Below are 25,783 nucleotides of genomic sequence, written 5' to 3' on the forward strand. Positions count from 1 at the left end.
CTAGCCCATCTGAAAACCCTATTCTTCTCCGGAGACAGCCCCCAGCCCCAACAAGAGAAATGTGTTCAGCCACTGTCCCGCGGTAGGCGCTCAGGTAGGAGAGGGAGGAGGCGGGAAGCCATTTCCTACCCCGCCATCCCTGCTCCCGGCAACTAAGAGCACGGAAGCTGCTTCAGGAGTTTTCTGAGCTAGAAGCTCGACCTCAGCACCGCCTGATCGATCAGGCAAGGATCGCTTTAGAACACGCTTTCTGCTGGAAGACAACACACCCGCACCGACCAGCTCCACAGCACAGAGCGCGTGTGGGGGGGAACAACAAAAGCAAGCGAACAATAGCAACAATAATCCCAAACGACAAAAGAAAAAAAAAAAAAAAAAAAAAAAAAAACAAAGCCACCCAAGTCACAGCCGCCAGGAACCGAAGCGCGGAGGGAGGCAAAGAGGCGCCGCACGGCCGAACGCAACGGGAGCCCTCGACTCCGGCCCCGCCACACATCACGCAGCGCCGGCCGCCGCCATTTTGTGCGGGCGTCCCCAGGCACCGCCCCCCCGCCCGGGCTCCCACCTCCCCCGCCCGGCTCGGGAGCGCGCACGCCGGCGGGGGGGCCGGTCCGGAGGAGCCGCGGGACCCCCGGGCCACTGGCGCCATCATGTACCGCTCTGGCAGCGGCCGCTCCGGCCCCTCATCTTCGTCCTCCTCCCACCGGCTGAAGGAGGGCGGCTCGTCGGCGTCCCGCGCCTCCCGCTTCAGCACGTCGGGGCCGGGGCAAGGCCACGGCCGCCCTCCTCCGCCGATGCCCGCCGCCGCTTGCGCCGCCGCCTCGCCGCCGCGCTCCGCTTCGCCCCGTCCGCCGCCGCTCCGCCGCCACCGCTCCCCATCGGGCCACCGCGGGCCCTGCCGCCGGTCCCCGTCGCCGCACCGCAGCCGGAGGTTGCCGTCGCCGCCGGGAGGAGCGGGGCTCGGCGGGCCCCGGGGCCGCCGGGGCAGCGAGCACGGAGACGGCGGCAGCAGCCGGGTAAATACAGCGGTACACCGAGGGGGCTCGGTGCGGGTCCTGCCCCCTCGCCCGGGGGCTGTCAGTGCCCCAAACTTGGCGGGGCCCTTGCAAAATGACACCGGCCCCGGGCTCTCCCTGTGCGGAGGGAGAGCGGCTATTTCCCCCTTATTCCTTAGAGAGTCAAATGGGAAAAAAAATTATTGATTTCAATTTTAAGTGATGTTTCCCCACCAATTTCCATTGCGTTTTTATTTGTCTTACTGGTTAGAGCCATTTTAGAGAAGGTTCAAAGATGATGCTGTCTTTTCGCTAAGGCAGGGGATGTAACTAGTTGTTTTCCTCCATATAACACATTGGGTTGCGTTAGTGCATAAATATCATTTAACTTACGGGAGTATAACTTTTTAGATAGCATGTTGAATGAGCACTTTGTCTGAATCCTTTTTGCTGTCACGGCGGGCGTACAAAGAGGGCTGTTACTGATTTATATCTTGGAGAGGTGTTCTTCGGTAGGCGCTGCTTTGTAGTTGGGGCTGTGCGCAGGGTGTTCCAGTCTTCTCACTTTGTCTTGGCAAAGTCTGATTTGGGCATGTCTGTTTTGGCGTCTGTAGTGGATGGCATCTTGGATGCAGGCGCCTTCGTAATAAATCAAAGTGTGAAGATTTTTTTTTGTTCTGTTTTTGTGTGGGTGGGATTCGCTCAGTTTTTGTCTTGCTGCTCCTTGGTGCGGTGATTGTTTTGTCTGGTGACTCTGAGATGTGTGTGGTGTGTAAAAAGTTCATTGTGAGTTTGTATTAACCGTGAAAGAAGAGATTTCCATACCTGGGGTATTCCAGTCATGGTCACTCAATCCAGCGCACATACATTTGGAAAGAACGTTATACTTGCCTTTCTGTCATGCTCTGCACTATATTTTACCCTCTCCCGTGTGCTCAGGCGTTCCAAAGAGTGGAACTAAATATGATGGAAACAGCAGACAGCAAATATGTTGGGTTATCATGACTGGTTAGGGTAAAGTTTTAATTAAATTTTTAGGCTTTTATAACTAAAGACCCTCTCTCTTCAGAAGCTCATGAATACAAAATGTGCAGATGTGGAGAGTTACACAAATATTTTAGTAAGTGGAATTTTGGAGCTGTCACTGAAAGGACATGAATTCAGGAGCCTGAGGAAGAGGGATTTAAGTTGCAGCAAGGAAAGAGGACTTGAAAGAGGGACATCACATGTGCATAAGGGTGGGAGATGTAGTATGAAGAATGAAGACACTGATGGGATAAGGGTATTGGGTTGAAATGGAGAAAATATTTGAGTACAAGTTCCAGGTTATTGTCCCTATCCTGTATATGAATTGGAGTATGAAAGCAGCAGCCTTAGAGATTTCTTACTAAATTTCCTTGATTCTGGGAGTTCTTTTGGGTTGTTTTTTTATTATTGTTGTGATTTTTGTTTTCAAAATTGTTATTATTTGTGAGATGGAGTACATGCATTTCCAGGTTACAGCATCGTTACACATTTTGTTGTGCATAACTGGGATGCTGGCAGTGAAGCCATGTACTGGATGTTGTAAGTAGGGATGGTGTTAGTTTCTCAATAGCTGAGGAAAATTTTGTGGTGATTGGAAGAACATGGAGTGACAGCAAAGGTTTGGGGTGAGTACTCAGATATGTAATGGAAGAGAAGAAGGTCAGGGCTTTACAGTGAGAGATTTTGGCAGACTTTTATTTGTTCTTGAAAGGCTGCTTTTATTTATCCCTGCTGACCTGCGTGCTTGTTCTTTTTAAAGGTTTTGTTTTAGCTTCTTTGCTTTCTTGTAAGAAAATTGGCTGAGATTAGAGGACTGGAGCATGTGGGGTCAACACAGAATGGAGAAATGACAAACAGGTATGCAACCTGTTCAGTAATATGGCAGTAGTAAATGTGGTTTAGGTGACAGAACAGGAAGGGAGAAAAATGCAGTGCAGTGCACACATAGGTATGACTAGTGGTGGTGTTCAGTGCTCCAGATACAAAAACCTTTTAAAACTGGAATTTCTCCAGTTAAGAAAAAAAAATTAAAAAATCATGAAGTTCAAATGTTTACTGCCCTAACTGCTGTCTCTGGGCAATTTGTATAGGTCAGTAATAAGCAATCCAAACATCCCAAACATTCTTAGTGTAAACTGTTTTTTTCCTTTGCCCAGAGTTTGTTCTGAGATGTAATCATCACTTCTCTGTCTTCAGTGGAGGTGATTGTCATCTATATGCCCACAGTCTTGATGACAAGAAGATGGCCTTGAAGGTAGTAATTTCTTGAGGCAGCCCTCAAAATTCAGTGTTACAATGGGCACAAGTGAGCCTTCAGAATGTGTTTGTATGAGACACATGCACCTTGAATATGTTGTGTCTCAGCCAGGCTGTTGCAGGATTATATTGTGCTGGACGAGGCAATTGGTCTTAAAATGTAATTAAAGTGTGTTTTGATAAATGCTGGGATTCAGCTTAATGGAACAAAACAGAAATCTTTAATATATTACCGTAGAATAAAGCTGTATGCACAATGGGTTCTAGTACAGATTTGTACTGCAAGTGAATTTTGTTAGGTAAATTTGTAAGGAAAATACTTTGCTTTTGTTGGAGATTATGTGCTGTTCTTTTGGTCTCTTGGAGGATTGAGCTGAACCTGCTACCTGTTCTCAGGGTGGATGCAGACAATTCAGTGCACCTGCTGCTTGCTAGTGCAGTTTTCAGCAGTCAAATTGGTGTGCAGTGCATGACTGGTTTTGCAGAACTGAAGCTGTTTCACTGCTTTGTGTTAAGCAGAATCTATATTGTGTCGGTTTAAAAAAACATATCAAGTATCTCTGTCTTTAGGCAGTCTCATCTGGTTTTTATGGAACTCCTCCTAGCTCTGATAATTCCTGTATTCCAATGCTATATTTCAGAATAATGTGAGGCATAACTAGTTAAGCATAACTTAGCAGTGGTGGTGTTTTGTGTACTGTGTATGTGTACAAAGGAAGGTCTGTGCAGAGATAATGAGCTCATGTAGATTTTTCAGAGGCAACTTTATTTAGTTTACTCTGGTTTATCTCTACCAGTAATAAATAATGGTAATGGTAATTTTAGACGCTTACAGAAGGTATTTCTAGTGGCATTGGTATTTTTAATATTATGTTGTGTTTATCTGCTAAAAGCAGAATGAGGTGAGGAAAACTGTTAAAAACATCACTGCTAGGAAAATCTTTGTTTGCACTGGTTTATATTTCAGTTCATGTTGTTACTAAAGTTGTAAAGGGCCAGAAATCCAGACACTTTATGAAGAAATTCCTGGCACTGTTTTCTATGCAACATTTATTTAGCTGCTTTTTCTCTACAAAGAAAGAACAGCAGCAAATTTGGAACTTTGTGACTTTCTCTTTGGTTTTATGTCTTCCAAAATGGTGCTTTATGAAATGTATTTTTGAGTTGAAAATTTATAGGTAATTTAAATATAGAGCATGTTATTAGCACCTGGGGTGAGAAAGTTAAATGCGGTCAATACCCTCCCCTTTCTTTAGTAACTAAATAGAATTGAAGTATTTGGAACAGTTGTTCTTCTAGCTTGATTTTTTTGAATTGATCCATCCCCCAAAGTCAAATTTCTTAAGCAGAGCAGAATCACTTTCCTTTCTGTAGCTGAGATTAAAATCCCCTGATTGATGGGCTTGCACTCTCTCTTCAATTCACAGAGGCGCTCGCCGAGTCTCCGCTCTGAGTCTTCGCTGGAACACAGTTTGCGGATTACTGTTGGTAATGACCGGTACTGCATTGGCACACCAGAGCGAAGGAGGCTGCCTGATAGACTGGGCTCACCAATTGATAACCTGAGTGACAGGTATGGTCCTCCACAGGTTGGGATTCACGTGGGTGAAACAGCGTGGGAATTGCTCTAGTGGGTGAGACCAAACATCTCGTTAGCCCACTGAATGCCTAGGGAATGAGGGTAAGCATGTAACGATGCTTCCCAGTAACATTCCCCCAGCCTCTCGCAAGTTGTGGTGCAGGGAATTCCTGAGCAAAAGTCTCTGCCTGTGTAACTATAAACAGATATTTCTTCTCTAATTTTTGTCGTCCGCTTCTAAACTCCATATAAACTAAGTATGCACATCATGTGTTGTTGGAGGGAGTGTGGTGTAAATCCCTCCAGTGCTTCCTTCCCCTTAAGGGTGGGATGTCACATGGAGGCGCTTCATTTGACATTTCACTGCTTCAGCCACCTTCTGTTTCTTATGAACGTACCTAGTCCTTACTGAAAGGAAGGTTGTTTGGTATAAGGATAGTGTAAACCATTAAATTCCTCATTTACTGGGAGGAATTCTCTACTTTCCTAATTTTTTGAGACTAGTCTAGAAGAAAACTCCAGAGCAGCTTGAAGGAGATTATTATTTTGACTTAAAAAACCTTGCGGAAGAGAATAGAGTCAGACAGTCTCATACATTATAAAGGAAGTGTCAGAATTCTTAGGATCTCTTGACTGAAATTAGAGAGAAACAGTTAATGGAGAGAATTCTTTTGTGTTAAAAATAATGCTGTGAACACTGAAGTATAAATATTAGTAGATACAATTTGGCACTCTTTGTGTGCAGTAGGAGGACCAGTATAATCTGGCAAAAGAAAGAAAATCAGAAAACTGTGTAAATAATTCTCTTTGTCTTGAATTGCAAAATTAAAGATGGCATAGCTTGTGCCCTGGAGCATACAGCTGCACTTTCAGGTCAGGGATAAGCATCTAGCACAGAAAAAAAACACATTACCACTTCCATTTTTGATGCAAATATCATCAACTGTTAAAAAAAAAAAAAGAGAGCGAGGGAAGTGAGCAGAATCAATTAATTTCCTGTCTTTCTCAGGTGTAAAGTTCCATTTCAGCAGGTGTAGAAAACCAAATGAGAGTTTGTCTTTTGGTACTGTCACTTTTATGCCTTTACCTCAGTTCTCTTGGCATCAGTGTTTGATTTGTAAATCCCCTGTGCAGTCTGCAATCTTCTAAATAGAATGAGTGTGTATGCTCAGGGAGTACAGTGGTTGGAAGGAAAAAGAAGTGATATGTCGGGAACTGGCACTTCTCTGGCAAATTAGGAACATTTGTGGGCAGGGGGTGGTGGCATTTGTGCCATTGCTTCATGTTCTCAGGTGAGATTTTAGATTTAACTTGTTCTGTGATGCTGATGCATGGTTATAAGTAATATCAGGTATAGCAGAGTTTATTTAATGTGAGAAATCACAAAAGTTGACTTCTCTATTACAGAACCCATAGATGTGAAAAAGAATAGTAAGCATAGACTCCAGAGGAGGTTTAAAAGTGACAGATGAGTTAGAATGAGAAGAAGATAAAGTTGAGACCATGTAGACTTTATAATCACTAAGTGACTTCCTTGTATTTGTAGTGTAAGTATGCAAGTTTTTGTTTGTTTGTTTGTTTGTTTGTTTGTTTGTTTTGATTTTTTTTTTGGTCTAATCTGTGCTGGCTGCACTTTTCTGAGTGATGTCCATTGTCTAGAAGCTTAAATTATGTGACAACCAAGTCACCTGTTAGCTTTTCCTAAAGCATCTGGGTATGGGTACTACTTCTGAATTCTAAGTTTCTTCACTGCCAGCCATTTTATTTGTTTTCAAAAGACAGTTAATATTTGGTTAAGGACATTGTTTATCAGGTATTTTGCATCAAGTGTTTTTTCCCCTCTCCGAGAGGCTGCCCTGGTACCAGGATACTGACTTTATATCTGTCACTGGGCTATAAAATGGTCCTTATTGTTACTGCTCATACCACATTTTTATTTGGCATGTAGTTTGTTCTCATTCTAGTTAAAAAAATACGGCAAAAGAAAAAAGTGTTAAAAATGTTTCCTGAAGATGTCTCTTCAATTTTTGAAATAATTGGAGCAAATAATTCTGAATTTAGTTATTCTCAGCTATTTTTGCTAACTTCTCTACTTTGTTATTTCAAGCAATCACTTTGACACATTATTCTCTGTAATTTGTAGGGCCTTGGGATGGTAGAGAGGTTCATTGGTCTGTAAAGAAAATAAAATACCAAAGGAGGGAAATCAGGGAGGCTTTTAGAGTCTCCTGCAGCAGTGGATTTTCAGGATACTGAGGAGACTTTCTCAGGGTGCATGTTGACATGCAGGTCCATCCTAGAACATCTGTAAGAACTTGCCTCAAGTTTCTAGGGCAGCTGGTCTCCTGCACATGTCTATATAGGCACACTGAATGCTGCTGGACTGGGTCTTCAAGGTCACCTAAGCAGCTTCAGTCTCCTGCTTAGACCAGTAAGTGTTTTTTTGTCTTCTAGAATCTCAGCCTCTCAAAGTGAAAAATAAATATTTTATCTCTCCCTGTGTTCCATCTCTCCTGCTCTCAGTATTTTTAAGACATTCTACTACTATCTGGCACAAGATACAGAGTGTGTCCCACCAATCCTTTCATCTAAGGTTAATACAAAAGACCAAATCACTTCAGAGACTTGGTCTGCATTAAGCTGTGTTCTGAAATAGTGTTTTTTGGCATAATATCAAGAGTAACAGTTGGCTTGAGTATGAACAGCTCATCTGACTCCCTATTCAAAGACTGTGTGTTAAAGTGGAGTCCTGCTGATTGCTGACTGCAGAATAACACTATTTATTTCTATTTCTTTGTATGTGAATAAACATGCCAAAAAGTAAATTACCTTACACTAGTTGTAGGTCTCTGAGGCATCATGTGTGTGTAGCCTGTGGTCTGTTTTCCATCTCTGAAACAGCAAATTCCAGGGATTCTTTGATGGTGAAAGAATTGGCATGGTCACAGTGGTACCACCTTGTGTCCTCTCTTGGAGATGCTGTGGCCAATAGTGGACATCACTGGCTGAAATCATCCAAACCAATTAAGAGGGATGTAACTCTATTGGACTGTACACACAGAAAACGTGTTTCAAACAATCCTTTAAGGCACATAATAATTTTTCCCACATCTGTATTTAATTTTCAGGTTTTAAATTTGCATTTTAGCTATTCAGAGTGTATTTGTAGTGTCTTACTAGTTTTAAATGTATTAGGTTTGCTGTTCCTTTCTTTCCAGAGGATGATTAAAAATTCCTCTGCTTTGTCACTGCAGTTAGTGTTTGAATTATAGGTGACAGCTGCCAGATGTGCACCTAAATAATTTTATTTGCATAAAAATCAGCTGAAGGTATATAGTGAAACACATCTGTTACTCCATCAGGTGTGTTCATGGAGCTTGTACAGGTTTAGCAGGCTCTCAGAAAACACGCTGCTGGGAATAGACATATCTTTATGTAGGCTGTGAAAACATTTATTTATGAAATTTAATTTACCTGTTTTTAGATATTTTTGTGCTTTTGGAGGAGGTTGATAAGTGTAGTTCTCTGAAAACTGGAAAGATACCATGTCATACAGTGGGTACAGGTGCATACCATATTTGTTTTATAAGATGTGTTGGACTGATACAGTATCTAATAAATGCTTTGCAATGATGCAAGGTAAAGTGAAGTTTTATGTTGATTTTGTTCTTAAATATGCATGTATAAACTAAAAATACCCAATAAAAAGACCTTGTCTGTGCATCTCTCTTATTCTTTCGTCTGTTGTGAAAAACTGGGGCTGTAATTTATTTGCAGACTTTTTGAAGATGTTCTCTGGCATGACTTGATTTGTCCCTTCTTAAATATATGGAGGGACCTTTTTTAGTAGGAGGAGGTGATTTTTGTGGGTTCAGGCCATTTTACATAGTTTATCTCAAATTGATTCGCTCAGGAAAGAGTCTTCTGTCTCATTGATGTCACTTAGGGAACACATTTCCTTTCTTGGACGATCTTGCTAGTTTCTGAAATATCAATGAGTAAAACTGCCAGCTGGTAACTTTTGAAGTGTTTTGGTTTGTTTCTGCCTTATCTGAAGAAAAGTAACAAAAGTTTTTAGGCATAGGGAAAAGGCCTTAGTTAAAACAGTACCACTAATTGTAGATGTCTGTAGGAATAGGTCCAAAAGCAGATACTCCAAGAGAAGAAGCTGGTTATTCTGATGTTGTAACGGTTGCACATCCACTGTGTGTAATAGTGCAGGGGCTGGCACAGAAGAATGGTACCATTACACTTAATTTCACTGGTTTATAGATATCAGAAACTGTGCCTTTTTTAGCTATGGGGTTCATGTGATTAGTGACAGTGCTGTCTGCGTATCTGTTGCAAAAGAAAATCTTGATACAATTTGTGGTCCTTGTCCACAGCTGAAGTTAAAAAGAGGATCTGGTTGCATTTGCTAGTGTGAAACTGAATTACACCTTGATTAATTAATAGGAAATCTGACCTTGGCATCTTACTGGGAGAGGTGAGGAAAGAGATTGTGGTCTGAAATATGATAGTAGGGTTTTTCTAAAACCTGTAGTCTCTCACATTCACAGAAACGAATCCATCCTATCAATTTTTCAAGGCTCTTATTCCTCACTGTGAGTTAAATGGTTCATGTCACTGTGTTTGCAGGTAAACTTCCTAGGAGGGAAGTACAGTACCATTAAAAATAAGTCTTTCTCTCTACCCTGCCTTTTAAGTACATAAAATGTTGGTTCTGTTAAGTGAGGGAAGACATAATTTTGAAACTGGTTTGGAAATTTCTTACCCTTGAGTAGGAGTAAGACTTTGTTTAATCTGATTTAAGTACTTCTCTTCTGTGTTTCTCTTACACAGGGATGATATGGCTGATGGTCCAATATTCACAAGAAGCCTCACGTGTCCTCGAGGCCTTGAGAGATACCCAGCACATGAAGATCAGCCTTCAAGTCCCTTCATTCCGAGGCATGATGAAGATTACCGTAACCGAGATGTTTTCCTCCACCGTTCAGATTACAGTCCACACTATGGTCGTCGGGAGGAGCTGCCTCGTGGGTCTGACAGAGATGGTGACAAACTGAGGAGATCCCCCTACCCGCTGAGGGCAGAGGAGAGGGGACGAGAAATAAAGCGTCCACGGTATGAAAAGGATGAGAAGATGCATGGTGTGAGTGGAGAGCATCAGGTTTTCTCGTCAGGAACGCGAAACTACCGCAGACGAAGCCGCAGCCGTAGTAGAAGCCTGAGCCCATCATACCTGAATGAAGAATTCCGAGAGCTTGACCGAGCAAGGAGGAAAAGAGAAGAAGAAGAGCGCAGCAGAAACTTGAATCATGATGTTTCAGGCAGTGGCTATGCAATTCCTGGCTTGACTAACACATTACAGACTTCTGAGCCTCGGTATACATATAGGCCTGAAGAAATCCCACCCATGCCCAAAAAATCTATTTTGAAGAAACGAGTAGAGATGGAAGTAGAGTCTGCTGTTCAGGTTTGGTCTCTCTGTGTCTGTCTATGTGCTTCTACTTTCCAGAAGAGTTACTTCATGATACAGAATTTTAGTTTGATTTCCAAATTAGAAAAGCCAAATCTTTGTTTCCCTTTGTTTCCCTTCCTGTCTTTAAGAGGACAGGTACCTTTCTGCAGGGCTGTATCAATTTGAAGTGCATTAGAAACTTCTAAATGGTTATGACATTTAATCAGGAACCATGTAATCTGAGACAGAATAAAATGTCTTTGTGGAAATTCAGCAACCCAGGATGCAGAGATCTGGGCCAGCTTTCATAGAAAAGCTGACTCTCATAGTACTACAGGCAGTCAGGATATTGATTGAAGCTCTTTCCCTGTCACAGTGTCTCTTTCTTGTTTCTTTATAGACTTAGATAACTGCCTAATGCATCCTCAGTACCTCTGTCTGAAAACAGCTTCTGAATTTCCTTGTTTTGTTCACTTTGGACTATAGGCTGGCATCAGCCCTCCTTAATTTGTACCAAACCTATACCAATTGAGTCTCAAAATTAGAGCAATGGACAGATAAGTGGCTGTGACTACTGTGATAAACTGACTTTTTGTGTTTTAACATATCACTTTGATTTGCCTGATGTACTGATCAGTGTTGGTTTTACAGTGACATATTTATCTCAGGAGTGCTCCGATACTGAGGATCGCATTCCATACCTATTACTGGAAATGCTATTTAATATAGCATTAATTACGAATATCTGAAGAAGTGGCTGAGAATAACCCCAATGCAGTAGTTTTTACCTGAATTAAGGTGTTGAAATCCTGTGTGACTGTAACTCAAAGCATACCCAAAATTATGTAACAGGGTTTCAATTTAAAAAATTTAAGTTCTTATTTCTTGCAAAAAATTTGTGAAATATAATTGTGATTTTGTGTGTTCTCTGAGATAAGCATTCATTGTTGGACATGGCATTCCAGAATCACCAGGCAACTTGATTTGTAATCTGTTGTGTTCTCTTTCAACTGTGTGTTGTCTCTTCTAACACTTTTATTCAGCTGTGAACTCAAGGAGAAATGAACATGTTCCTTTGTTCTGTGAGGTGCATAGTGCCTTAGAAGTAAATAGTATCCTCTCTCTTTCAGCCCGAGGGCTTTTCAAGCAGTCCAGCCCCCAGCAAGGATCTTCCTCTTTCTAGTCAGCCTTCTTTGCCCCAGAGCAACAACATAGCTCCTTTTGCCTCTGAAGTGGAAAACTTTCTCAAACGGTTTAACAAAGGCTCTCTTGTGGAGTCTTCAAACCAGGAGTTGTGTGAGGATTTGTATGAGTGGAAACCACTCTCTGGGCCTCCCAAAGACCAAACTTTGACATTTGAAGAGAAGTTTGGAAACTTCTTAAGTCACAAAGAAAAAGTAGAACCCAAGTCAGAGCCCACTGATCGCCATACTGACTTCCTGCTGCCTCACGAGAGGGCCAGTCAGGATGGCAGTGGTTTCTCCCGAATTCTGGGCATGATGGCTGATTCTGTCAGTGCTCAGGAGAAGAGGAGGCGTAGCTTTCCTGACATTGAGGATGAAGAGAAATTTCTTTATGGTGATGAGGATGAGGAGACCAAAATTGAATCTGTCCCCATAGAGAAGCCCCCAGAGAGTTGTAGCAGTGAGATAATAATACAGAAAATGAGCCCACCTCCTTCTCCTGCTCCAGCTGCCAAGACGGATCCTTTAGAAGAGCCAAACGCAGAGTATGCAAAGATCCACGACTTACTCAAAACCATTGGACTTGACATTGGTGTTGCTGAAATTGGAAAACTGGCTGTTCGTACCCAGGAACGCCTTCATGGCAAAAAGCTGGCGTCTCGTTCTCCGGATCGTCGCTCTTCGGACACTCGCAGACTGGACGCTTGGGAGCTGCGCCGCAGCCGCAGTGACACCCGTTCTCCAGAGTCAGGCCAGCAGCGTTCAGCGTCACCTCCGGGCTCTTTCCAGCAGTCTAAAGATGTGTCCTCTCTTCAGAAATCAGACTATACTAAGAACAAGCTGGTGGGACAGGAGATACCTCCTCATGCACCAGAACAGCCTCTTCCTTCTGTCTCTCTCATTCCTTCAATTCCACCAACTCCTCCTAGTTTGCCACCTACGCCTACTTCTGTTTCCCAATACCAAATTCCCAACTATTCCCACTACACTGCCGCTCAAATGCCCCAAAACTATCCCCCTCCCACAATGGCTCCTCCAGGATACGATGCATATGGGCACTATATGGCATATGCAGCCCCTGGCTGGCCCATGTACCCCCCTGCCCAGCAGCCTAATCCTACGCTACCAGAAGCTCATGGTCTTCTTACTATGGCCATGTCAGCGAACCCCACACGTCCCAATCTCCGGGTGATTGAGACAGTCTCTCTGGGAAAGGATGTCCCTGATGTAAAAAGAGATGGGTCTGTGCTTGTTCAAGTCCCTACCACTCCTTCTCATTCCAAAGCACCCCTTCGTCTGTCGTCACACCCTCTCAAAAATACCACAGAAAGAATATCGGATGAAAAAAATCGGGCAGCTCAAAAGCAGAAGGTATGTTAGGTATTCTGATACTTCAGAATGTGTTGGGTTGCATGATTGGTGGGGTGGAAGCTTTTTTTTTCTCTTCAGGTGCGTATTTTTTTTCCTGAGTTGCTCCAGTTTAAAAAATAGTTTGACCTAGTTTACTTCCGTTGAAGATTTCTAAGCGTTTGTCTGTATTAATCTGTGATACAAAAAATGCATTTTAAGTCTCCCAAAGTTGTATGCCATCGACTATGGCAGAACAGATGAAATCAAAAACAAAGTTGAATTTCTTTGGACCAGCCAAAATCTTACAGAGAAAGCACATGGTTGCCACAGCTTGGCTTTATTCTGCTGAGATTTAGATACTGAAATAACTGAAGATATCTGGAGATATGTAAAAATCTGAAGGGACAGTGTAAAGAAAATAAAATGGGTTTTTTTTACTGATGTCCTGTGGCAGAACAAGAGGCAAGAGGCCCAAACTGAAATGCAGGAAGCTCCAGCTGAACGTGCTACATTGTAAAAAATACCATGTATACCATGGTACCGTGTATACCAGGCTATACCTGCATTAGACATTCTTAAATACATACTAAAGGATATCTTAATTCACCATCACATACAGTCTTCCCTCTACATTTATATTAATTCTCTTAACAGAAATCACAATATGAAAAGAATTTAGGGAAAACTCTGCTTGGAGGCTCTGACACCAGTTCAGGTCATGCATGTTAATGTTTCCCACTTCTAATTATCTTGGTTTGTACAATAATTAGAGAGTAGTGGGGAAGAATGTATTTTAAAATAGGAAACTGTAGTTACACAACTGTCAAAGAACTGGAGGATTCCCAAAAGTTGTTTACGTTTTCAGACTGGTGTCCACTTGGTCTTTGTTGTTAAAATAAGGGCATAGAATTATTTGAGTAAGAGGGGACAATTAAAAAATCATCTAGTTCCAACCCCACTGCCATAGACAGGGACATGCTCCACTAGACCAGGTTACTCAGAGCACCATTCAGCCTGGCCTTGAACACTTCAGGACTGGGGAGTCCACGATCTATGGGAAAACTGTTTCCATGCCACACCATCCTCCTTGTAAAAAAATACTTTACATCTAGTTTAAATCTACCCTCTTTTAGTTTGAAACTTTTCCACTTTTCCTGTGGCTGCAGACCTTGGTGAAATACCTGTATCCATTTTTCTTTCAAACCCCCTTTAGCTACTGAGGCTGCAATATGCTCTTTTATTGTAAGAGCCTTTTCTTGCCTTACATGAAGTGCTACATCTGCAAATAAGTGACCTTCCGGTGCTTGCAGGAATAATAATTTCTTCAGCTGACACAGCTGAAATTTTGTTCCTAATGAAATTTAGTACTTTTGGAAGAGCTATCTTTGCTAAAGGTGTGTGGTTTTCTCGTGCCCTGACATACCCTGGTAGCTCATCCGTGCATCTTGTTAGAACTTCCAAGGCTTTGTCTGCACTACAGAAATCTTTGACTTGGGCTTAGTCCACTGAGTTTTTGCTGAGATGGCTTGGAGTATAAAAATTTGCATGCTCCACTGGGTGCCCCCATGCTGCAGAAAACTCAGAAGGCGAGAATGGTGCTTTGATGATAAAAAAAAATAGCATACAAAACCAAAATAATAATTAAAAAATCCCTTACGATTTTTAAGATGTTGCTTAACTGTGTTGGTAGAGCTACTTCAGGAAGGATTCAGGGATCCTGCCAACATTGACATTGCTGTAGTGGAAGTGATTGTCTAGGGAAGTCAAGATCACTTGTTTGTTAAGGGAGGAATTTGTAGTAAGTTTTAAGAGCCTTGTGAAGGTAAAAAAAAAGGGAATTGTCTCTTGAAAAATGAAGCTGGAAGAGAAACTGAAAAAACCTTTCAGGTTTCATTTTAGCATATTGCTTTGTTTCCTTCTATGAGAATCAGTGAAAACCAGTGAAAAAAGGATTTGTGAGCTTCTGATGCCATGATTTACTTTAGTGAACAAGAAACACATTTCATTCTGATGTTTCATGTCAATTTGAAGCAAAACCTAACTAATATCTAAAATGGGCCAGAGTCAAAGCAGGAGGCAAGGTGAAAGGCTGTGAAGGCTGATGGACCGTGCTAGCTGTACAAACACTGCATGAGTTTTGAACAGCCATTTGACATTGATCTTGATTAGCCCTGTAGAAGATAGTCAGCTGAGCCTAAGGGCCTTGGAAAGTGGTGCAACAAACAGCAGTTTAGACTAATACACTGCCCAAAAGGAAAAACATTGCCTACAAACTTGGTTGAAGCATGACCACACAGTAGTTACCTTCAGATACAGAGGGAGAGGTGTATTTATTGTGTTACAATACTCACGTACGTTTTGGGAATAACGAGCAGTGTTCTGTGTCTGGAAAGCTGAGGTCTTCCTGTCGTTCTTGCAAGACTGATTAACTTGTGTTGGGAAGAGAAGAAAATCCAGACACCTTCCAATTTATTTAGGTGATAGAAGAGAGAGAAAAACTGAAGAATGATCGAGAAGCACGGCAGAAGAAGCTTTACTATCTCAAGACTGAATTGGACAGGCTTCGTAAACAGCAAGGTAAAGTGCATTACCCAGCCACCGCTTCTTTTTTCTCCCCCATAGGAATGTGTCATAAGTCCTGGTATCTAACAGAAGGAGGACCAAAATAATAATAGTCCATAATGTATTTTCATACTCCTGGCAATGCACAACTCTTGAGAAGGCAATGACCTAGTTACTATATTAAGATCAATTGCATCAAAATTTGAGCAAACAGTTGCTCTTGCATCTTCTTGCCTTGATAAGCTAAAGAAGTTGTACCTTATGCATTTTAGTGCTTCTTTAGAAGAAGTGAGAAAGAGTAACTGAAAATGTTATTGTGCCTTTCAATTTTTCATGAATCTTATCTGGAGATGGAAAGGTCCTATCTCAAGAGAGCTAATTTTTTGTGTCTTTAAATCTTGTTTGGTCCAAGTAAATACTTAATTCCCTCACCTTTGGAAAATGATACTTTCAGGTTAGAATATGCAATTTAAGTTTTGCTTGTTTGGTTGTGCAGGGAAATAATGATTATTAAATTGATACTCTGGAGGATTATGGTGCCTCTCTTAGTATGTGTGTTATGATAGTCCTTATAGATAGCACGTCATGCTGATTTAGTGACGCTGTACCTGAGAGTCAGTTCCATCCTTACAACTTTATAGTGAAGATTTAGCCATAAAATTTTATATTAGTATTTTACTTGTTGTTGGAATTACTGCACAGCTCTAAAGTCAGTCTTCCTGGTGCATTTCTGACTCTTCTGCTTCTTTGATTGGCTCAGGAGAGATGTTGAGGAAAAAACGTCGTGAGAAGGACGGACACAAAGACCCCTTGTTGGTTGAGGTGAACAGACTACAAGAGAATATTATGAAGGAGATTGCAGAGCTGCATAAAGAATCTGATGCAGCCGACAAGAAGCAGTCTGAGCTTGACAAAGTAGCACAAATCCTGGGGATTAACATATTTGAAAAACCCCGGAAACCATCTGTGGAAACTAAAGATTCCTTAGAAAAGAGCAGCAAGTCAGAAAATGCAAAAGGTGTAGAGAAAACATCTTCCTCCAGCAAGGTAAAGTCTTACCGTTTGCGTGCTAATGATTTTCCCACTAAGAGAAGAGGGCACTGGGGAGACAGCTGGTCCCAAACATTTCACTAAGGGATCATTTGATATCAATTGTTACCACGTCTCATACACTGGCTTTGATGGTGCATGCAGGCGAGAGTCAATCTATCAGTGTATATAATGTTCCTCAGGTTTTGTGCAGTTCAGCCCCGCTTACTGTTTTTTATCTTGGTTTTGCTGAGGTGTTGGTTGGATTGAACAGTATCGTGAGTGTGCATAGCTGTTTGGTCTCAATACCGTACCAGGACAGACCTTTTTTCTCTACAGAATTTCTGTCATGGCCTTTCAGGGAGGAGTGTTTATAGCAGCAAAGCTTTCTGAAAGTTGGGAGCATGTTGGTCTTCTCACTGGGTAATGATAGTAACAAATCACAGGACTTGAAGGTGATGGTCAGCGTAACATGTTTTTTGTGTACTTAAGAAATGTCAGTATGCATCAGTATGGTCTCTCTGACATGGTCTGTACTACTCTGTGCTGGATGTACCATAACAGGCTTACTGCATGCCAGAAGATAGTTTTACTTCGAAAGTGGGATGGATGCTATTCCTACCATCTGAAAGGTTATGCTTGTTTTCAGGAAATCAGTTACCCTGCTTTTCAGGTGTTTATTCAAATATGCAACAGAAATAGCTGATGGGAAGTTGTAGATGAATTTTCTGTAGAACTTAGCATATACATTTTTTGCAGGGAGGAAAACATTAGTAGGGTAAGAGGCATAAGGAAAACTGAGAAGGCACTTCATCAGTTTATCTGAAGGGAGGATGTCAAGAGTGTGGAGCCAGGTTCTTCTCAGTGGTGCTGAGCAATAGGACAAGTGGCAGTGGGCAGAAACCAATGCACAGGAAGTTCCAGCTGAATGTGAGGAAGAATTTCTTTAAGTGTGTGGGTGACAGAGCACTGGAACAGATTGCCCAGAGAGGTTGTGGATTCTTCCTCACTGGAGATATTCCAGTAGCATCTGAACACAGTCCTGTGCCATGTGCTCTGGGATGACCTTGCTTGATCATGGAGGTTGGACCAGATGATCCACTGTGGTCCCTTCCAGCCTTACCGATTTTGTGATTCTGTGTTTCCTACAAAATCACTCAAATACACTTAACCTGTAAAATTTTCCTTATGTTTTATTGTGGTCTGAGAACTCATTAGGTACGTTTAATTTAAAGACTTGATTTTGTTTTTTTGTTGTTTCTCGAAACATCTCTGAAGTTTACTGTCCACTTATTTTAAAAAATCATTTGCTTCAGTCAGCACTTCATAAAACTAAATAGACAAAAATGTTTGTTATGTCCTACATTGCATTAAGTTATATTGTTTTCTTTTCCTGAGCTATGGCACATGTGAATGTATTTTTTATTATTTTAATTTGTGTTGTTTGTGTCGTCCAAACCCATAATGACATGATCTCCTTTTCATCGTTCCTTATTTTAACATGGAAAATTGTGAGTGCTGGGCAGAAACATTTAATATTTTCATTTATATGTAGGCCTTCAGCCTCTAAAATTGACATTGTAATTGTGATTGGTAACTTTTTTTCACGAAAAGAATGATGGCAGGCAATGAGACAGGTTGTCTCTGCCAATGTGAGGACAAAAGCCTTTGCCTTTCTTCTTACTTGCAAGGTACCTTGTGGTCCCTTGCTACTGACCCTGTGTCTGTGTGTTGTACTTACATAGTCAGTGCAGAGATGAAGCCACTGTTACTGTGCTAAACAAACAGATCACCCTGTCTGGGCTCTAAATAGTAGCAAATTATAAAGGCATCTTTGAACTGGGGTAATGCACAAACTGGAGTTAAGAGTGGGCTGTCACCTGTCTGAGAAGCATTGTCTTTTTAAAGTTCTTACTGAGATAGTATTATTATAGGTGCATGTCTATAAATAACATAAACATTGATGCTTGTGTGACATTGTGAAAATCCTTCCCTGCACCTCCTGCAGATCATAAGTTGATCTCATTGTTCAAGAGAATGTCTGCTATGTTCTTGCTGACAGAATACATGCAAATGGTCATTGGGTTACTTCTTATTCTGCTACCAAGAACTAGATTATATTGGGATATGGATATCTGCATAGTGGTCATGCATAGTGGTCTGGCGGTTTCTTCATTCTTTGATTTACAATGCATGCTGTGGGGGGTGGTGTTTAGGAATTTAAAGTAAGGCAGATACTATTTGACAATTTTGAATCTGCTTAAATAAATTTGTTCTGTGCTGGTAGTGAATGACTTGGAAATCACACAACCACTTTGAGTCTGCTAAATTAACATGCTGTTTTTTCCAGACTGCCATGCAAAATGATAACATGATAGACTTTATGCCATTGAAAATGTAACTCAGAACTCAAAATACATCTAGTACTATTGTAATCTAAATTACCAGGGTTCATTCATGGTATATTTCAGATAATACTTGTTTTGCTACAAGTGTTAGTTTAGTATTAGTTTTGGATAAAGTCCTAAAATGTTCTGTATATCACTTTATGGTGTCTTTCTGTACAGATCAATGTAAGTGCATACATCACATGTTTAAATCACAAGATCCTTCACCTAATTTGCTTAGGTAATTGACAAAACACCATCCTTCTTTTATTATTAAGCAACAAGTTTTCTGGGGAATTCAGGAACACTCAATCTGCTAAAACCGATGGAGTTAAATACTTTTAGTCAACTGATTTTTGCTTCCTTTTCCATTCTGCTTTCATCCAAGCTACTTTTACAGTAACTTCTAGGAGCCTCTAGGGGAACGATTTGAAGTCTTCTGGGCACTGTTTGGCTAGTATGGTAAATTGGAACTGTTATGTGAAACCAATAAAGTGGGAAGGGTGCATGCCACAGGGAATTTGTTAATTTGGTTCCTTGATTACCTACAACCATCCCGCCATTACATCTTATTGGACTTTTATTGGAAACTCTTCACTGCAGCCATGCTACAACTTAGTCAGCAATACCAGCTCTCTGAAAAAGTGGAATTAACCTGGGAGCTGAAAAGCAGGTGATACATTTTTATTTTTTTTTTGTATGTATGGCTTCTGCTGGAGGCAGGTTCTGAGTTCTAGAGCATTTTGTCTGTCCTGCCTTGTCTTAGAGAAGTGTTTCCTTCTGTTTAATTTAGGAATCAAAAACTACTAATGAAAAATCGAGAGGTAGAAGCCCGAAGCCAGCAGAATCCTCTTCACAGTCCTCCAAACATCCTTTCCAGTTGGCCAATATTTATGAATATTATGATGCAGGGAACCACTGGTGCAAAGACTGCAATACCATCTGCGGGACCATGTTTGACTTTTTCACACACATGCATAATAAGAAACACAGACAGGTATGTTGCAGGCTTCCTTCACTAAGTGCATTTCATATTGCTATGAATATTAACACTAAAACATACATCACAGAACTGCATTTTACAAGAGAACCGGAAGTAGTAACAAACCCAAGAAGTATCCTATCAAATTATTTTCCCCTAGTATTGGACTTGAGCAGTTGTACAGCTACTGGTGTATTCCAAATAGTGTAAATGGGGCCTGTGTTCAGTTTGCTCGGGTTTGCCACTTGTGTTTCACGTGTTTACCTGTTCTTTGCGGTCATTTACATTCTACACTTTTCACAGGTTATTTTGTCATTGTAAATTGCAAAACGGGAGGGAAAAGAGAGGAAAATTAGTTCTTGTAAATATTTGCACGTTGATTTTAATGTTCAGTGTTCTGAAAGGATATTAAAAAGGAAAAAGACAAGTGTACTTGCCTTGCTAGTGTAATATATGAGCATATATACCTCTGTCACTGTGCAAATAGACCCTGGATCCTTACAACAGACCTTGGGCTTCGAAGACCCAGAGTGAGACCAAACAAGACTCCATAAAACGCATTGATAAGATAACGGTTCCTGCCAAAGGTATGTTAATTTTTATTAACTCAGCTATCATCCCTCTTTGCCCTCCAGCAGGTTCCACTTGCTCAGAGAAAGGGATTTTCAAAACTTCACCTTGGTATAGAAGCACATATAGATACCATATTATTAGGAAAAAGGGAAATTATTTAGTTTATTGGCTGTTCTTGTAGAAAAGGTCATGAAACAAGAGTGTAGGAAAAATGTGGTTTCTTCCCTTCTTTTTAAAGATCAGTTTTATATTTTGAATACCAGTTGTCTTTCAGTGTAGTTCTGAAGTAATTTTTGCCAACATCTTAGAATTTAGAGCATGACCACAAGAGCTGGGAGTATTTGGGTAGATCTTGCACAGTATTCCACACAGTCTTGTAGCAGACTTTTCCATTCAGTACATTTTTAGCAGAGGTCTCCCTGAAAATTGACACTTGTTATAGTGCAGATACAGATAATGTGAGAGAGACATATGGAAGGAGCTGTAACTGAGTTAAAAATTAATAAAGGATTTAAAATATGAATGTCTAAAGGGTCTGCCAGTGATAAACTCATTAATCTGTTGCATATTTCTAGTAGTACCCACTAAAGAAGAATCTGCAGTGTTTTAGGTAACTGTAGCAGGTTCTGTAGGCACAAGGATGCAATCTTGCTGAAGTTAAATGAAAATATTTGTGTTCTGTTTATAAACCAGGTGTTTAGTATTTCAGTAGACTATACCAGAAAGATGGAAAATCGATCAAGACTGTAAGAAATGTTAACCTGCTTGAATACTCAATTACTTTAATACAATGGAGAGCACTTAAATCTTGAACCATAGCAATAAACTTCTTCACTTTACATGTTTGTTCCTGGTAGTGGTGTTTCCTATAATGTAACTGTAAGGAGAGCCTTAGATGTTCCAAAAAAGAACATTACTAGAGGTTTTGTTGTTGTTCTTTGACCAATTTTGTTAAGAGCTTGGCTTTTATTAAGTTTCATTTCTCTGATAATTTTCTTTGGCCTTTTCAGGCTCTGAGTTTCTGATTCCCATCACTGGATATTATTGCCAGCTCTGTCATGAATTTTTTGGAGATCAAATCTCAGCAGAGCAGCATGTGAAAAGTCATCCCCACAATGATAAATATAAGGTTGGTAACTGGTGTACTAGGAAAGAGACATTCCCTGCGTTAGCTTCCGCTTGTTGTGTCTTCTTTTCCTGAAGAATAACATTTAACTCCTTGGACTATATGTATTTGGTTATCCTCACTGCATTCTACTGAACTAAATAAGCAGAACTTCCCACTACATCAGTACATAGAGATACTTTCTCTGCATGAAGCTGAAACAGTGTCTTCTGTAAAGTAACAGCACTGCTGCAAGCAGTCTGTAGTACCTCAGTTTCTTGCTAGGATAAAGTTCACTGTTTTCCTAGTGTTGAGATGGCACTTACTGAATAAGTCAGAATTGTCAGAGCTACATCTATTTATTCATTTGTTTTCATGGAAATGGTGGCTAAAATGTTGCTGTTCATTTCCACAGAAATACATAGATGAAAACCCACTCTATGAAGAGAGGAGAAATCTAGACCGTCAAGCTGGATTAGCTGTAGTTCTGGAAACAGAGCGCAGGCGGCAAAACGAGCTGAAACGGAAACTGGTTGAGAAACAGAAGGAAGAGAAGGATGAGAAAACCCCAAAAGTAATAAAGAAGGAGGAAGTAAAGAGCATCCCGGAGTCTGGAGAAGGGAATAATGAAACTCAAGGCAAAACAGATTCCTCTGGGCGAAAAATGGGTATCATGGTAAAGCTAAAGAAGGAAGAGAAGACAGAGGAGAAGAAAGAAGAAAAGAAAGAGGAATCTAAAAAGGAATCACCAAGCCAGACCTCCTTTGGGAAATTCAGCTGGAAAAAGGCTGAGAGAGAGGATAAAACCCCAGGAGCTATTCCAAAGGAAGAGAATGCAGAAGGAAACAAAGAGGAGAACAAGTGTCAGTCTGTGAAATCCCATATCAAGCCCATTGAAATCAAGCTGTCTGGGAAAACTGTTATTCCACACACTAGCCCATGGATACCAGTTGTTTCCACACCACCACCGACAAAAATTCTTCCCAATCTACCAGTCCCCACCATGATTTTCAGGAAGTCTAATGCTGCAACAGTTAGTAAACCACCACCTTTGAACACCTTTTTATCTATAAAATCCTCTGGAACTACCACTAAACCACTGCCAGTGGTAAAAGAAACAAGTGCAGATCTTCTACTGCCTCCAGATATCATATCGAAAGCTTTTGGAGGAGAAGAAGTAATTTTAAAAGGCTCAGAGGAGGATTTGAAAGCAGCAGAGAAAAATGAGTCTTCTCAGACTGTAGATAGACTACCTCCACCCTGTCCTCCTCCAGCAGTCCAGCCAGCAGCTGTCATTCCTGCAGATGAAGTAGCTCCAGGTGTGTCTGAAAGTGAACAGACAATGTTGGCAGCACCTGTGAGACCACCACCACCTTCAACTGCTTTCAGTGAACAAGCAAAAAAGATAGAGAAACGAAATTCTTGCTTGGCCACAGCCAATGCTAAAGATCTCTATGATATTTTCTATAGTAGTGGTGGAAAGGCTTCAGCTGACAGCAAGCTTGCAAGTTCTGCACTTCCAAATGGAGAAAACCTTAACATAACAAAACCTGCAGACTTACCTGCAAACCACAGAACAATCAGTAGCTCATCCTCGTTGAAAGAGGATTCTGAGAATGTGGATTCCTCACAGTGTAATAATCAAGTTACTGGGAGTTTGGCTCCTGTTGAAAATCAGGCTGAAATGAACAAGAAATCACTTCAGTCTCACCTATCAGAAATGTCAGTCACAGAATTACCAGAAAAGAGCCCTGTTTCTGGTATCCAGATGCCTGCAGAAATTGGACTTGTTTATACAGGAGGTGGAGAGCAGGCAGGCAGTCTGGAATTCTGTGATCTACAGAAAACTGAGGTCCAAGAGAAGATTGGACAGGAAGACGGAAATAAAACTCCAGATACAAACACAAATGTTCCTGCTACCTTGGAGAAAGAAACAAAGACAAAAGACTGGGAAATGAAAGCAGTAAAGCCTAAGCATAGCCTACACCCAAAGACTTTGTTACCTGAGATACAGAATGAAATTCAAAGTTTGGGAAATTCCTGTTTGGTAGAGGAAAAGTTAAATGATAACTGTAGAACTCACTCAGAAACTGATAGTCCAGACTTACTCTGGGGCACTTCCAGAACTAGTAATGGAAAGGAACAGATAGTCAAAACTCATTCTTGTTCTGAAAGTGTTTGGGATCTATCAAATGCTCCAAATCCAGAAATAAAATCCGGTTCTAATGAGGCTAATGCTTCAGAATTGACAGAGGGACAGACAGAAACTGGAAGTACTCTATTAGAAGCTCAAGAAAAACTTCACCCTAAACCTTCAGGCCATACAGTATTGGATAACCAAACCCAGAAGCAGGGAGTTGAACAGTTAGTCAGTACTTGCTCAAACATTGTTGAACTGAGATCCAGTCTGGAATTAGTACCTGAAAATGAAAAAAAGTCATTAGGACACACTGGATCTGATGCAAGATCAGATAATTTTCTTTTCAAGAGACCATCAGAGGATGTGAAACACATGAAGACACCCTCCCAGAAAGCAGACCTTGAGTTGAAAAGCACTGATTTCAATTTGGGAGACAATAAAGTAAAACATGAATGTTTCAGCATCCTTTCAGCAGGACTTTCAAAGGAAAATACAGAAGAAGTCACAAAACTAGAAACTATTGCGTCCATTAGGCTGGAATCCAGTAAACTTAAAAAACTGGGCATTGAAAGAACAGTTAATGAAACTGAGATTACTGATTTTGCTACATTGACTTCTGGTAGTTGTGAAGACAAAATTTGCACACGGATTTCTCAGAAACCTATGCTGCAGCCTGGATCAGAGACCTCAAATAGTGACACTACAGAAGTGGTCATGCCAGTTGTAGAAATGCAGGGCATTTCTCCCACCTCTGAGATACTTGTGCAAGTGAAGGAGAGCAAAGGTGGTGCTGATGAAATGCCGTCACTGAGTTGTGACAGAGGCAGCACAGAAGGTCAGGCTTCTGGGTGTGTGGAAACTTTAATGCCTGGGCTCAAAGAAAGACATGGGAAGGTGGGTGGCTCAGGAGGCAAGGGAATGTGCACCATCCAGAGCAAGAAGATTGAGCAAACAGAAGTTCCTGACAGTAGTTTGCAAGCTACAAGGAATTCAGGAATCGCTGAAAGCATAGCTGAAAGCCCAGTGGGTTGAAGTAAACCCAGCCAGTCCCAATATTTGAGGAGCCAGAGCTGGGATTATGTATATGTTTTTTGTTTGTTTTTCTTCCAGCTGAGAGTTTTGGGTGTATTTTGCATTCTGTGGTAGGACTTGACTAAAGTGAAACATAAGTCATTGGAAGGCAGTCACATACTTTATTCTGTACATAATTAATTGTGTAAAATGTTTTTTCATGTGAATTTTTTTGCCAATTTCTTTTCTACACTCTGCTATTAAAATGGAATCCCGTTTATAATGCGTGCGTCTTCTTCATTTTGGGGCTTTTATTCTTTGACCATTCCTGGGTTATTTCCAGCTCACCCAGTTTGTGTCAGTAACACCATGAGTAGCCCAGCTGCTGAGACAAGCTCAAGAACAGCAATTTAGAACTGAGGAAATGGAGACTTGCAGAAGAACTAAAACTGAAAATTTCTTTGAACTGTAATGCATGGGTTTGTTTACTTTTGTTGTTTGAAATGCAAGAATGTGTTTAGAGTTGATTTTGTTCATCTGTTTATCTGTCTCTGTGATTTGTAATTACTGTTGTATTACATCTGTACTTAAGGTGTTTCACTGTATTGTATAAGCACATGTATGGATGCCACATCAGTAAACAAGGGGAGAAAATCTGTCCCGACTGGCTTTTGGAGAAGAAAACTAATCGGTAAGGCTCTGTGGCCTGACACCTGGACCAGACATATTGAGGTCACTTACGTGATTTGAAATAGGCTTTCTTTCATTTTATTGTGATCCAGTAACTATTTGTGTTAAATCATTTAGCAGCTGACCAGCTCTGAAGAAGTAAGAAGATCAGAACCCTGGTGTCAGGAATTGGACTCGCTCCATGTGATACAGACACATGCATGCCTACCCTGAATGGTCCTTGAACTATTGAGTGTGATGGTTCTCATTTGTATAGCTTGTTAAAGACTAAAGTATTAAATGTGTTTCCTTGGATAAATATAACATTTTTATTTGTAAATTGTTAAAAAAAATAAACATACAGAGGTCAACAAGGCTTTCTTCTTGGTTTTCTTTTTTTTCCTTAACTCAGTAAAAGTGTTTTATTTCAATTAGTTTCTGACTCCTGTAGTAGTTAATAAAATGGAGAAACT

General features: G+C 40.9%; 1 protein-coding gene across 1 annotated transcript; it reads left to right on the forward strand.

Moving 5' to 3' along the window:
* Positions 1 to 25,155, forward strand: ZNF318 (zinc finger protein 318). Its single transcript, XM_062489183.1, has 10 exons — positions 1 to 1,016; positions 4,706 to 4,851; positions 9,700 to 10,333; positions 11,449 to 12,873; positions 15,330 to 15,429; positions 16,175 to 16,461; positions 19,624 to 19,827; positions 20,300 to 20,399; positions 21,396 to 21,514; positions 21,906 to 25,155. The coding sequence occupies exons 1-10, from the start codon at positions 651 to 653 to the stop codon at positions 24,660 to 24,662; spliced, it is 6,138 nt and encodes a 2,045-aa protein (XP_062345167.1). The 5' UTR covers positions 1 to 650; the 3' UTR covers positions 24,663 to 25,155.
* The last annotated feature ends 628 nt before the right edge of the window (positions 25,156 to 25,783 follow it).

Source organism: Cinclus cinclus, chromosome 3 (assembly GCF_963662255.1).
Source record: "Cinclus cinclus chromosome 3, bCinCin1.1, whole genome shotgun sequence".
Lineage (NCBI taxonomy): Eukaryota > Metazoa > Chordata > Aves > Passeriformes > Cinclidae > Cinclus > Cinclus cinclus.